Here is a 15,190-nt window from a genome sequence, read left to right as displayed (position 1 = left end):
AGACTTGGAGGGAAACAAGATTGTTTACAAAGATGGGTTTCATCGTTCTCATGTAACAGCAGACAAATCTAAAAGTTTGGAGACTTCGAGTAGCAGGTCTGATGGCGAGGTCTCAGAAGAGATGGAGTTTCTTGCGAATGTGAGGAACAAAGGAGATTGTGGTTCATGTGACAAGGCAATCCTGTTTCATTTAGTAGTAGTAGGAAACAAGATTGCAAAAAGTGAAAAGAAATCGTGGCCAAAGCTAACCCCACAATGCGTACAATTGGATATGGCTAACTCTCTTTCACACCAATAATAGATGACTTCCACTAGTCTTCAAAGCCTTCAGCATGCATTTCAAATGTTTGATGAAATTTAAAAAAAAAAAAAGACTAGAGGAATCAAAAGTTAAAGAATTCTGTACATTGATAGACCAAACACAATTCTCATTCTATGACACAATTTGTCTACCAGTAACCAAACAGCTGTTATTTATGGCATATTACAGAATTCTCATAAATGATTTTTCATACACAGGTCATAATTACAAATAGAAAATAGACCAAAGAGATCCCAGAAATTGCACAAGTACATCATAGACTTTAAAGGTCATATTATGTAAGACTCTGTAAATGCAAATTTCTTCATGCCTTGATTGTGACACTGAACAAGCATAGACCGGATGGCTTAATTGCAGAGGTCTGCCACTCAGAGCCTGGTGCTGCTTCCGGATCATACACCAATGTTTGATAATCTGCTTCCTCCTCCAAGGAGAACAGTAGAAGCTTCCCATCCAGTGTCCCAAACCGAAACTCGATACTTGAGCTTCCTGTCAATGGAACAGGGACCATCTCCCATGAGTTGTCAGCAGGGTTGAATATAGCTAGCTTACGCTGGTTCTTCCACTCCATGCAGAAGAGTCTCTCGCCCAGCACAGCATGTGCTGTGACCATAGCACACCCATTCTTCGTCTCAAACCAAGTGTGGACCTCAGGGTTGTAAACATCCACAACTCTTGAGTTGCCAATAGCAAAGCTTGACCGACCACCCATTACATAGAGCTTCCCCTGCAACCCACAGGCAAAACAACCCCACCTTGGACAACGAAGACTCTCTATTAGTGTCCACTCATTTTTGTATGGATCATACACCTCAGCACTTGAGAGGCTCTCACTATCAGCTCCATAGCCCCCTACTGCATACACCTTGCCATCAACTTCAGTATAAGCAAAGTCATAGCGTGCCACATTCATCTTCGCCAATGTGCTCCACCTGCATTCGGGGAGAAACAATTACAACACCCTGGGGAGCTGATAGAAACATAAGTAATTGAATCCATACTTCTTATTTCACTGCAGAAATTAAGAAGCAAGATTTTACAAAACAAACTGCACATCAACCCCACACCTTTTCTCTATATATAATACAAATCAGAAAACAATGTTATCATGTATTTGTATGTCAAGAACAATGCTTTTTTCTTTAGTGCCATTCTATTTTTGGAGAATAATGTCATAAGAAGCATACCTGTTGAAACAAGAATCATATTGGTAAACATCTGCAGAGACAACTCTGGTCCCTTCAGATGCCAGATAGCCAGCAATAATGAGAAGCTTCCTATCAAGGACAACCACTCCAAAACCAGCTTTCACTGGACCAGGCATAGGAGGAAGGAGATATTGTTCATTTCCCAAGCAACTCAACACCTCCCAGTGGCTCTCCTTTCCATCTGCATCTCCAGTTAAGACATAAAGCCATTCCTGAACCCTCCCAGCCTGTTTCCTCAAAGTACCGAATTCCTTGCTTAGGATAAATGACCTCCATTGCTTGCACACAGCACCCATTGCCGGAAAATTAGTTGGGAGAACAAATGCAAGGCAGTACTTTGCCACATCATCAGGGAGGCCAGGTAAGATAGGGCTGTAAAACTCATTAGGTGCTCGAGAGGTTAACTGAGGATTCATATTTGAATGACCTGGCATATCTTTCTGGACTGTAGTGGAGAAACACATTTCTGAATCTGTGAATGGTTTCTTGCTATTCACAAAACCAGGCATTCTCTAAATTGGGCAGTTGGATTAATCAAAAGAGATTATAAGAACGAAGTCCGATGCTTGGCAGAAATATAATTAAACGAATTCAGGATTAGCATCACCTATGGGGATTTTAAGAGACCAAGGCATGAAATATATCAGAGAGTAGAGATTCTGAATCGTAAATGACAAGGATTTTGTGGGTTTTGTCCAATCTAATTCATATTCCATGCCAGAGCACCTCTTGCCTGTGGATCTGTTGAGACTAAGACTGATTATGTTGAATGAATTGCGCAAAGGCCCCCACACTGCCCAAATATCTACAAAAGACAGAAATATATTCTAATATGATATCTAAAGATATTAGAAACACAACACCCAAAAATTAGTAAAAGACACAAAAGGAATTGCAAGAAAAACCGCACCAGTCAATTCCATAGAACCTGATAACTTTTAGCCCCCTGTAACTTCCATTTTACCAAAATTCACAACCACCTGAAACAAATCTAATCACATTAGCTATTTCCTTCACCAACTTCTCCTAGGAGCTGAAGATCAAGGCTTTTGACACTATTCATATGCAGCAGTCAATTAAAATTTTAAAGGAAGAAGAAAAATAAGAAATTGATATCTCTGTAAAGATATAATGGGTACCCCCTTCCCCTTTACCTCTCATCCATCTGAAACCATAAACAAATCATATTAATCATATCAATAAATTTAAAAAAAAAAAAAATATCCAACAAACAAATAAACAAAAGACGAGTCTTTACTTTTTAGGAGGGAAATTTATGTAAGGAAAAAAAGGTCCACCAACCGCTGAAGCTGTTGAATAATTCCGGTCACTAGAAGTACAATTTCCCGGCAACCTAAACAAAAGAGACGGCATGACACAACTCCTAGCACTATAAATCAAAATCAGAAGCTCAAGTAACACTATTGCTTGATCAAAGTACTCAATAAAGGTTCTGATTGACTGACAATTTCGATGAAACGGTAGCTAAAGAAATATTGGAAGAAGATAACGTCCAATATCCCAGTTTTTAAAAAAAAGGGTAATTGGATAACCCTTGAAGACGAAACAGAGGCAAGTGGGGGGGGAGGGGGAAAGAAAAGGTGGAATTGTCAACCACAAGAAAAAAACTTTTATCTAAAATCCCGCCGACGACACCAAGTAGCCGAATAATATCAAGTATAAAGTGAAGTTCAGGTCCGATTTCGACAAAATTCCAATTTAAAGGAATGAGAAAAAAAAAGAATAAAACAGGAATTAAAAGACCTGCAACTCTGCAAGGAATTCTAAAACGAGAACACAACAACTGAAGCTAAAATTACCTGAAGGAAAGAGGAAAATGTTTGGAGCTTCAATATCAAGTTCTCTTAGCGGCGATAACAGAGGAGGCCTTAGTTTCAGTTCAGACCTTAGACTTACAATGCCAAATTGCCAGATGTTCCATGGAAGGGAGGGAAGGAAGAAACGAAGAGATTTAAAGGCCAACTGGGCAACACTGTCAGCAAATCTAAACGTCATAGATATATCAGCGAAGACGTTAATAAGAAGAATCTTGGAAATATTAATCAAACAAAGAAACTTCTTTTGGTTGTTGGGGGAAGTTTTCTGTCCGGGAGTGTGGTCTACGCAAGTACTTTCATGTGTTCTCTTCTCCTCAAAACAAGGGGTAGAGGGGTAGATGTATCTTTTCAAATGGAAAGAAGAGAGATAGACTCAGAGAACTTTCTCCCTTTGGGGGAGGGGGGCCCTTTGGGGGAGGGGGGGAGAAGAAGTTTCTTTGTTACTAACTTCTTACTATAGAATATTACAAAAAAAAAAATATCTAGTCTATTATCACATGATAATCAGATTATGCTAGAAATTTTATGGAGACTTCTTATATTTAGAATTTTTGCAATCCCATGAGCGGAATGAAACTTGTGAAGAAACAGTAGATGGTCAAATACATGAATATCAGGCTGTGTCTGGATACTACCAGAATAAAAGAAATGAAAATCGTACATTTTTTATACGGTTTTCTTGGCGTTTGCAAGGATAAGAAGGTTTTTTTTTTAAAATAAAAGATAAGAAGTGGAGATTTCCTTAAAACATTTTAGATAATGATTGTGGTTTATTTTCTTTATTATTATTTTATAGGATAAACGTGGAAACCTTGTTCATTGGGTACGGTTTTTTTTATTATAATTTTATAAAATATCTATTTTATTTTATTTTTGAGGGGGGGGGGGGAGGGGGTTAAGGACCTTTAACTTGAATAGTTCCAGGCCAACACGCATACGCCCTTTCAGACACTACTGGATCCTATGAGAATCACAGAAACCGTGAAGTTGACCCAAGGGGAGTAAGGGGAGTGGAACTCAGCGCTCCCTTGTCCATTGAGCTACGCTAAAGCCTTTCATAATACAAGTTTAATTGGTTTTTTTTTGGCAAACAAGTTTAATTGGTTAAGTAGAGAGAGAAATGGGTCATTGCCAAACTAGAATACCGTTGGTGACCATATCGGCAAACGTATGATATATTTATAAAATTAATGGATCGAGTTATCTAGGTGAAAGGAAAGGATTCTGTCATTATCGTGGTTGTACTTTAAAAGCACGGCAGACTTCGTACAATAGGGGGAAAAATGATGATTCATCATTGACCAAGTCCGAATATTGACCCTTCATATGCCTATGGGTTATGGCCAAACTACAATGTTTTGGTGTGGTAACCATGCATATGATATATTTTACGAGATAAAGAACATTGCTTGGTTGCGTGACTCTGCGCCCAGATAAATTTCCCCTGAAATGACCATTTCAACCGTATCAAATGAAAACTCACCCCTATTGATGCCCTTGTATATCCCTTCATTAGTCCCCCACATGACCAAGCAGCATTCTCTTTCTGCTCTCATCTACACGATTAAACAATGATCTCTTGCCCTTAATTATTAAATACACAATCATGTACATTGCACATCTGTGTTTGCAACCATTGAATGAGGATGAGAAGTCATGTATAGTACACAATCATTCCTATCCAACAATTGAAAGTATGATTGATTGTGTACGAAACCTTTTGTGTTAAATTAATACCTACAATAGATCCAATAGTCCGTAATAAATTATTTCAATTCGACTAATTGCACCAGCCATGCAACCACACAATGTTCTTTCTCTCATACATAAAACAACAATGCAATAAAGTGCGACTCTACTTCCCCCCCCCCCCTCCCCTCCCCTCCCCTCCCCTAAACACCCTCTCTAGTAATAATAGTAGTGTGGAAAGAAAAACTTAATCCAATTAAGGCTGTATTTTGTATGCTTTCTCAGAATATATTCTACATGGATTGTCGTTCTTTGTGGGGGAGCATGGCACCCACAAATACGCAAGGCCTATAAGAGCATATGTTGGCATCATGAGAGGATGGATTTTCGTCTTTTATGGGGGTGGAATGGTCATTTTACAATATGTTTTTAAACGTGGACAATACACTCTCTCACAAAGAACTTTTCTCCATTCTGTATTAATGCCCAACATTAGGAGAAAAAACCCCAAATATGGGTGGGAAAAAAAAAGAATCAAAAAAAGAGTTCTTAGTTGAAGGAGGTAGGGGTGCAAGTTTGGCTTTGATGGCCCGAGCCCGTCCTGAGCCCGAACAAGGGCCTAGGTTGAGATACCTTGGCCCTGAGGGCGGGTCAGGATTGGGAATTTCTGGCCCTGAGTCAGGGCCGGGCCGGGCCAGGTTAGGGTTGATGCCTTAGGCTGAGCCCGGCCTGACCCAACCCAACCCAACCCTGTCTTCTTCTTCCTCTTCTTTCTCCTTTCTTCTTCTTCTTACCAGCTTGGCCAGCTCATGCATCTCCCTTTCCCAGCCTAGCCAACACATGCATCTCCCTTCTAAACTTGGCCAGCCCATGCATATCTCCTTTCCCCCATGATCAGGGCCAATTAGGGTCAGCCCGGCCCGACCTTGAGAACGGGTCAGAGTTAGATTTTTCGGGTCGGGCTTGGGCCCAGCTAAGGTGACTCAGGGTTGGGCTGGGGTTTTAAAAGGCTCAGCCCAACCCAACCCTGCTGCAGCCCTAGAAGGAGGAAACGATAAGGTCATTGAAGGATTGTTCTCTCCTACCAATCAAGGATTTAGGGCGGGTCTCACATGAGTCCGGGGTTTCTCTGGTCTACCCAAAGGCTGAACCGGGGTTCCTTAGGATTGGCAGTGATCCCTAATTAACTCGGTCGGTACTTGACTGAGCCAGGCTTATGTTGGCTTGTTATAGTTGATTCTTGGGATAGGTTCACCGAGCCAATGAGAAACAGACTCATGTCACCCAACCAATCTCATTACAACTTGGACAATACAGCCTAAAAAATGACAATCTGCCCTGAAAAGATTTCATTGTAAAATCCTGGGCATCTTGCATCTTACTATAGAACATTTGTTTTTTAGTAGAAAAGAGATCATTCATTAAGGCGAGAAAAGCACAAGGTCTCTAAGCGACATTGCTCAGAAAAACAGGAAAGGAGAGCGGCCATTTAGTCCTCACAGGACAAGGCCTTCCGAGCCAAGTGACTCCTGGCCTTCCTGGGAATATGAAAAAAAATTAAAAGACTCGAAAGCAGGGATTAGAGGTCTTACATCTTGAAAGATGTTTAAGATTTTACTATAGGACATTACCAACCTATCAACAGAAGTGAAGTTGCTATTTTTCTGTAGTCATCGATTACGTTTTAAACCCCCCCCCCCCCCCCCCCAAACAAAAAAAAAAAGAGGGAAAAGGAGAAGGGGAGGGGGGGGGGGGGGTAGCATCCTTGAAAATCCCTATATACAGTGTATGAGAGATGCTGCAGGCGGTTTCTTACTTGTATTCATGACTCATGGCTCCTAGAACAGTCGGGGGTTACGTCCTCATCCACATCATCTAGATCATCCAATTCTTCGAGTACCGACTGGTTGATCCGCTTCCGAGATTGTCTCCTATGCTTCTTCATCTCCAGCCTAGGCTCTGCTTGTTGGATGCCCATGTCACCCATCTTGTACCTGGAAAATTCTTTGGTGGTTGATACAATTTCATATTTTCTGATCTACTAATTATGATGATGATGCTTGAGCCAATGCAATGGGCGATAACAACAACAACAACTCAGCTTCATCCCACTAAATGAGGTCGGCCACATGGATCCTTGCCCTATGATATAAGGTTGTAGAATCCATGTAAAAGGGTTTCGTTGGGTTATCTTTCCGGTGCCACCTGACGACTTGACACACCAAGCCCCCTTCTTTATCTGGGCATTTTATGAAGCAACCGCTTGCTTTAAAAGAATATTAAAATTCAAAGTTGTTATCAACATACAGATCAAACACAATAAAACATAAAGAAGCAACATTGAAGTCTCAAGAAGAGCTTGGAGAGATCTCTTTCTGGGAACAAGAAAGAAGCTCTCTTGTTAAGAAAGGTTTTGTGTGATGAAGAGCAAAGCGAACATCACAAGGCATAAGATTTCATCTTTTTAACTCAAACTTCTTGATGTGACAACCCAATTAAAGATTGCCGCTGCCTATCTTGTTTGACTTTGTGAACAAGTTTCAAGAGCTCTTTTAATCAAATTTCAGAGAAGCTTAGGGGTTTCATGGTGCTATATTCTTCAATGCTTGTGATCATGCTTTTTTCAACACTAAATATTACCGAAAGAGCATCACAGCTAGAAGAGTTAATTGTTATCAGGTTATTTTTATCACCTATTTATGGCTACCTTTGGAATGTCAAAACTTGTCCTTTTGACATAGTTTAGATAGTATTAAAAGCTTTTTCTGCTAGCTCTCCAAGAAGACCACGACCTTGCACTTCGAGTAGTGTCAGGTATTATCACCAATTTACTGAAGCTGTCAGGCAATAACAAGAATTCTGTTTTTGAACTTCAAGTTAATAGGGAATTCTTGTTTACTTCCTATTTGAGACTTTCTATTTTCAAACTTGCAAGAGTTGCCAAATTTGTACTTGGAATCAAAGCAGTAAATTGAAATCTTGATCAAGCAATTAAAAAGAAGCTTCACAGAGAGTTTCGTTTTTTCAAAGCATCAAAACCTATATAAAGGCAAAGGGACTGGCCAACCTATGCAGTTTATGTTATTTGCTCCATCAAATTGAAGTTGAGTTGTTGCTTCGCTTTGTTGCTCATGTGGTTAGTATCTTGGGCTGCAAATTGGTAGGGTAGGGTTGGGTGATAGCCTTACTCGTGCCCTCGAGTCAAAATACTACTCTTACCATTACATAGTGGGTAAACCTGTGTTTCATAAAATTTCCACATATTTTCCTAACAGAATAAATATTTACCAATATTACAGAATACTACATTATTCCCTTATAAAACCTAATAAACAACCATTAGATATCCAAATACACAATACCTTTGCTTTGAGCCTCACGTAGTGGAACTGGCCTGGGTTGGAGTGGGATGGCCTAGTATTTTTTTTTTGGTAAAGGGATGGCCTAATATCAAATTACAAGATTCACATTCAATCCAATATGTATTATATGCTCAATACATATTAATTATTTATTTACTTTTATTGAGGAATGTAAACGGGGAGGGTAGAACTCCCTTATGCATACCCTCCTCCTTTAGGTTAGAGGGACAAAACTTCTACACTTGCCCTCCAAATGATGGTTGGGAAAGATGGGTAAAAGCTGCAGCCCCATTAGCAACCTTGAGTTCTAGTGCTACTTGCAGCTTACACTCAACCCCAAGTAAGTTGAAGTAATGCAGTCTGTTTAGTTCTCTCTCTCTTCTCTTCTTTCTATTGAATATTTGGTCCTGCTACTTGTGCCTTGTGGGACACTTCTTTGCTGCTCTACATCATCTACAAGGCTACAAAACTTGTGGTCCCCTTTTTCCCTAACTAGTGGAGTTGCAATGCAAGTGCATTTTTGTTGTAATATTTTTTTAATTTATTTTCTTAATAAATTTATTTCTACTAATTTTAGTAATTACGAATTTCACTCTTTTACTCGACTGAGATGCACTGTCATAGTAAATTACAATTTTACTACTTATAGTAGGTTCCAAAATGACTATTTGTAGTATGTACAGCTTTTCTTTGGACTTCTGGTTGTATTAATTATGTTGGCTTCTTTTCCCTTTCCAACTGGGACTAGGATTGGTTAATGAGAATCTTCATTAGTAGCATTTGGAGTCCAAGCAGGGACTATAGAATTGATAAGGTCCTTGAAAAAGGAACGCATTTGTGGCCTAAATATGCATGTAATTCATAATTCCCATTTTTTTTTTTCAAAATAAGGTTCATAATTTGATAAAGTTGAATGACAAAACAGGTTCCACATAGCCACACCATTTTATACGGGATAAGGCTTAGTTGGGTTGAGTTTTGTATAAGGTTCATAATTTGAATTCATTTTATGGTATAGTTTTGGTTATGGATAACAGAATGGTGCTCTGACATTAAGGGTTAATGGTTAACTCCAACAACTGTTATAGTTCGGCTTACTGTTGCAGGATTATTCATACCTGTCCGACATCAACCACCATACCCCCAATTTTTGGAGTACATAAAGCGTTCTTACGTCTGATAGCAATTGCCATTTTGAGGAAAAAAAATCTCATATAATCTTCCCTCTTCTTTCAACTAATGAACCATCTATTAACATCTCTAATATTTCAGACAGATATATCAGGGCCTATGACACACAGACTTGCATAGGTTTTCAGACCTATCCTGCATCATTTATCTTGTGGCCATATTACTGGAAGTCTGTTAATTTCTATTGAGAATTTTGCTTTCTCCAGTTGCAGTTTCATTATTAATCTATCAAAAAGTATTATTATTGCAAGAAATTGGGATGTGTAGCTATCTTCTCTCTCTACATATGAGCCACACTTTTTTTTTTTCTTTGTAAGAAAGATTCTTCTTCTTCCTTTTCTTTTAAAAAAAGTCAGAAAGCATATATGGGCAGGATTAGTAGTCCAGCTCCAATAACCAAGAAGAAGGGTATGCTATCAATAATAGACAAAAGACCTGTAAAAAGCCCAGATGTACTCTTTATACAAAAATCAAAGCAGACCAGTTAAGCTTAAGTCTTTCCATCAAAGCTGATTGCACTCCTTAGATAAAGAGGCCCAAAAACTATGTTTTCCGAAAATATTTGAGAAATGTGCATGGCTGTCTATTTTCTCTCCCCAACGACCACATTCTGTTCTTCTAGCCCATATTGCCAGCTGGACCAACCTTCATAGTGCACTTTTCAGTGAAGAGACCATACTAGGTCCAAATGTTGATGCTTATTCCTTCAATGGTCAATTTTGTGGATTCTTCAAAACACCACAAATAAATTGATAGAACTCCATAGGTGGATTCCTATGGACAATGATCTTTTCCGTTTTTCTTCTTCTCCCAATCTTTTAATCTTCTATTATTACTTCTCGAAACCCAATCCCTTTCTATTTTCATCAGTTTGACTTCAAAGTTCCTAAAACCCAACTCAACTCAGCCTTATCCCAACTAAATGGGGTTGGCTACATAGATCATTTCTCTCCAGTCAGCTCAATTCATAGCCATACTTGTTACAAGGCCTACCTGTCATTTTAGGCCTACCCCTGGCTCTTTAGCTCTTTCAATCTAAATCAAATCACTCCTCCGCACTGGAGCGTCTAAAGGCCTCCATTGCACACGTCCATGCCACTTCATACGACTTTCTCGCAGCTTATCATGTATCAGAGCTACTCCTAATTTAGCTCTAATTTGTTCATTCCTTATTTTATCCTTTCTAGTTTTACCACTCATCCATCTCAACATCCTCATCTCAGCTAAGTTAATATGCATACAAAAATAAAGCAATTTCTACCTATCAAAGCAAGAATTGGGCAGTGCTCATAGTTCAAATCAACTGAAAACATAAAAACAAAAACATTACATGAAACTTAAATTTATCACTCCTATGCACAATGAACTTACCTCACGTCACCTTCCCTTTTTGTTCCTAATGTCCTCAACTGGAATTCTTCTCTGATTTTGATCTCATCAAGCAGTTGAAGATAGTATGGGTACCTTTCCCAGTCCCCCTTCACCACACAACCTTGCTCACCAAGATGCAGGCAATCGCTGAATGAACATTTCACAGGCTCACTGGCATTGAGCCGCCTTCTGATCTGGAAATATAAAGAAAGGGGCATTATGGAGCCACATAAAGATCACAATTTGTTTGATCGGGAACTCAAATAGGATGAACTATGTGTAACCTATCATATTCACGGCACAAACCTCTGGAAATGCTTGTGCAAGGGATTTCTTTGTTACTTTCATCAGACTAGGCTGATTAAACCCCGGAGTATCAGCAAGATATCCTTCTCCAGATAGAGGAAGTAAAGAAACATGGCGAGTGGTGTGCTTCCCCCTGCCACTTTTTGCGGACACTTCACCAACTCGCTGATCTCCAAACCACTTGCTGCCTTCAACCTGATAAGATGGTGTAGGAATGAGAAGAATTTTATAATTCACGATGACTACAAGATGATGGGACTACATAAAAGTGTAAGGAAAAACCCACAAGTTCAAACCAGTTATCCGCTTCTGCAGCATAAGGAACTCGCTGATTGCTTCTCAAAGCATTGATCAGACTGGATTTGCCAACACCACTTGGACCCACAATGACAGTTGTTTGCCCTCTTAAGATTAATTCAAGAGAATCCAAGCCATGTTTGGACTCTACACTACAAAAGAGTGGCTCATAGCCCCATTCGCTGAGCCTTGCTTTCCATGCCAATTGTATCTGCAACATCAATAAGACAATAACAAGGAACTCAAACAAAAATATAGAAGAAAGTTAAGATCTCATGGTCTGCTTTCTTGTTTGATCAAAACCAGGATATTATAGGTGGTTGATATGAGGTCTCCTAAGAAAATCAAACCAAGACCAACATTTGAGTCACTTGAAGCAGGATTTAGTTGAAAAATTCCTACTGATTGGGTCAACTTAGTCAATTTCATATCCATATTTGAACTCAACCAAGCAAGCCAAACATCCAAATTGAAGAGAATTTTAGTTGAAACATCCTTAGTGAGTGTCACCTTAGTGGCTTATTCAACTTCTTATTAAAATCCAAAACCTACAATATATACATGTAGCCAGCAAAGTAGCCATTGCTCACAGGACTGAGTATCATCCCAGTATTAATAAATGTAATAAAGCAATGATCAGTGACAGACATTCTCCTTTTTAGTTCATCTTTCTCTTGATGGTATAGACTCTCTCTGTATATGTGCATGTGAATCCTTAATAATATATTGAAAACAGAAGCAGAAACCAACGCATGCGTAAGGAATTTGAATAAGAAGAACGTATCCTCAAGGGAATGAGAATCAATTATTAAACAGAGCAAGGAAGGCAGTCAAGCCATCGAACCTCTTCGTCGACAAGATCCAACTTGTTCAGAGCGAGCGTGAGAGGAACCCCGACCGACTCAGCCTCAACCAAGAACCTGGTGAGAGAGAATGGCTCAAGCTTCGGCTGCTCAATTGAGAAAAGCACCAGCAAATGATCTACATTGGCAACCGGAGGATCGAGGATCTCAGAATTCCTCTGGAAAACATTCTCGATCATCCCTCTGCGGTCCACCCAATCAATGGACCCTACCAACACCTTATCCCCAACCAAAACCCTCCTCTTGATCTTCTTCAAAAGAGCCCTAACCACGCACAGCAACTCAACTCCGACTGTTTGTTCCTCGGGTTCGATAGGGTTTTCAGGAGCCGTCGACGGACCAGCTGACTCGACGATGACTCTCATGAAATTGGCTTGGGCAGCGGCAACCATCCCGATGGCCTGGTTCGGCATGAGAACAGGTCCATTCTCCGGAGAGAGAAGTGGAGAAAGAGATGATAGTTCCCTGACGGTGTCCTTTGCTCTGAGGAGGTACTTGTGGGGTTGTTGCTTTCTGTAACTATTTGGGTTTTGTCGAGCTGCAATTGAGACGAAACCGAAACGAGAGGTACGAGAAGAGACATGGCGGAGGAAATTGTTGCAATTAGGAAGAACCGAGCGATTGCGAAGGATGGAAAGGGCAGTAATAGACATGTGTGGATGTCTCGAATTGGAACTAAGAACTAGCAGCAGTAGCAAGTGGCAATCCTCTCAAATTCTGGGGATTTGTTTCGAATCTATAAGATTTACAGCGTTCCTTGAAAGGGTTTTACGAGTTTGAATTGCAGAAAGAAGACTGGATTATCTCTCAAATATCGATACAACGAAAGCCAGAATCATCAATTTTGCGTTTCCGGCCATGGCAGTTACAGACTTACAGCTCGTCTCTGTACGTACTGTAGTGTATAGTAGAGGTTTCGAGGCTTTTTTTTCTTCTTTCTTTTTGCCCTTTTTTGGGTCTCTCTCACTCCGTTTTCCCATTTGTTTCCTTCCGAACGAGGGCGCTCGCCAATTTTTAGCCTCATGGAAGATGATGTTGCGATTTTGATTAATTGAATAAATGCTTCTAAGATAAAGGCAGGTTGTTGACTCATCATTTTTTAGCCAAATGGCCGAATGATGTGGCAATGTTACTATTGGATAACATTTCAAAGACTTGAGGCAATGAGAGCAGTGAATGGCCACATCTGCCTATTAATGGAATTCCACACTCAACCAACGGGGAAATTACTAGAGGGTATTGTGAATGACCAAGATTGATTCCAATTCAAAGTAATAAATATTGGGGTTTATACTAACATTCTCTTTTCTATTTTGACCATGTAGACCCCATGTGAATTCCACGTGGATGATATTAATTTTCAACCCCTCATTGGTATAGTTTGTTTGTTGATTCTTTCTTTACTCTACCCTTGTAAGAACTTTTTCCAATTGATTTAACACTAAAAATTAGAGTAGTGATATCTTCATATACAAATGTAGATACAACCTTACATTCTCTGGCAAGCAATGAAACTTTGCGAACAATAGTGAAATTTCTTTGTCATAGATTGTGGAGGTTGTTGTTGCTAAATGTGAATTGAAAATCACAAGACAATTCTAAGTCTGTAAACATTCTTGTTTCCACTAGGAGGGTAGAATGCGTAGTAATATCTAGAGTAGTGGTATACATGCATGGATATACATGAGGTGTGTGTTCATACAAAAAAAGGTATTTGATTGAATTAGATTATAAAATTTGACAAATAACAACTCTAGAAAATGTCTTTTTTAGCAAAAAAAATTCTAGATCATAACAGTTGGGCGATCATTTTGCCCCCTTATGCGTGGTGTGGCTTTACAAGGGAATGCAACGTTCTTTTTTCCAACGAAGAAAATATCAGGATCAATATTAATTTAGTAAACCTGTGTTCCGACTTGGATTTGTTCGGGAGTATACAGAATATCCAAAAATTGTTGGGAAAATTACAAGATTAAACAAAATTAGGTTTTCAATTACAAAACTATTCATTTACTGTTTAAGTTTACAAGAATACATAGTATTGTGTTTGGGTTTACAAAACTAGCTACTATAGTGTTTCTCCTACTTATCTTGTCAATTTTATCCTCACTCTCCTCCACCTCCCCTCCTCCAATCTGCAGCGACTCCTGCACATCCCACCCTGCTAGAGGATCTGGCCACCTGCACGGACGACACACAACCATTTCACGCTTGGCTACATCCCCTAAACCAGACGGGCTCCTTGCTACCCTCCCGCAACCACATCCCACCTCACCACTATCGTCACCCTCCGCTGCAACTCTTCCTGGCGCCCGCTCAACCCTCTGCTGCAACCACTCTCGTTCTCGTCCCGTTGTTCTTCCTTCATCCCATCTTCCCTCCCTGCCCGAGCAACATCACCAGCCACTTCTCTTCTTCTTCTTCTTGCAACCACACCCAAACCACCCTCACCCGCCTTTGTACCATGTTGCAACCCAACCCACCATGCCAGCCCCCACCACGCAAACCCCCTTCCCAGCTCAACCACGACCTTCAGATCCCACTCACCATTTCTTCTTTATTCTTCAACCACACCGGGCCCTTCCTCTTCTTCTTCTTCTTCCAAACCACCCACCCACCCCTACCCTCTGCTGCAACCCAACCCACCACCATGTCATCACCCACCACCCAAACCCCTTGGCCCCTAGCCCACCCAAATGCCGGTGCCCAAGCCCCAACAGCCCTTTCCTTTGTGTGCCTCCAC

At 40.2% G+C, this 15,190-nt stretch overlaps 2 protein-coding genes and 1 long non-coding RNA gene across 4 annotated transcripts in view; all 3 read right to left on the bottom strand.

Annotated features, from left to right (window-relative positions):
- LOC122639644 (small ribosomal subunit biogenesis GTPase RsgA 1, mitochondrial) overlaps positions 1 to 13,320 on the bottom strand; it is a 31,037-nt gene extending 17,717 nt beyond the window's left edge. The window contains exons 1-5 of one of the 2 annotated variants that reach the window (XM_043832521.1): positions 12,429 to 13,320; positions 11,574 to 11,795; positions 11,288 to 11,482; positions 10,982 to 11,175; positions 6,917 to 7,051 (exon numbers count right to left, since the gene is read on the bottom strand). In XM_043832521.1, the coding sequence (XP_043688456.1) occupies positions 6,917 to 7,051; positions 10,982 to 11,175; positions 11,288 to 11,482; positions 11,574 to 11,795; positions 12,429 to 13,100 (1,418 nt within the window). In that variant the 5' untranslated portion in view covers positions 13,101 to 13,320. Of the gene's footprint in view, positions 1 to 6,916; positions 7,062 to 10,981; positions 11,176 to 11,287; positions 11,483 to 11,573; positions 11,796 to 12,428 lie in introns of those variants that run through there. The other variant, XM_043832522.1, reaches the window with a different exon arrangement.
- On the bottom strand, positions 530 to 2,074 carry LOC122639645 (F-box/kelch-repeat protein At1g67480-like). The gene is made up of 2 exons (XM_043832523.1): positions 1,510 to 2,074; positions 530 to 1,254 (listed from the first exon to the last, which is right to left on the bottom strand). Exons 1-2 carry the CDS (start codon positions 2,037 to 2,039, stop codon positions 627 to 629), a joined length of 1,158 nt encoding a protein of 385 aa, XP_043688458.1. The 5' UTR covers positions 2,040 to 2,074; the 3' UTR covers positions 530 to 626.
- LOC122639646 lies at positions 2,216 to 2,647 on the bottom strand. Its single transcript, XR_006329551.1, has 2 exons — positions 2,441 to 2,647; positions 2,216 to 2,335 (listed from the first exon to the last, which is right to left on the bottom strand). It is a non-coding gene; the product is annotated as an uncharacterized LOC122639646 (long non-coding RNA).
- Positions 13,321 to 15,190: the final 1,870 nt, after the last annotated feature.

The sequence above is a fragment of the Telopea speciosissima genome, chromosome 9, assembly GCF_018873765.1.
Source record: "Telopea speciosissima isolate NSW1024214 ecotype Mountain lineage chromosome 9, Tspe_v1, whole genome shotgun sequence".
NCBI classification, from domain to species: domain Eukaryota; kingdom Viridiplantae; phylum Streptophyta; class Magnoliopsida; order Proteales; family Proteaceae; genus Telopea; species Telopea speciosissima.
Note: the sequence above shows the minus strand (reverse complement) of the source record. Positions and strands in the feature narration are given on the sequence as shown.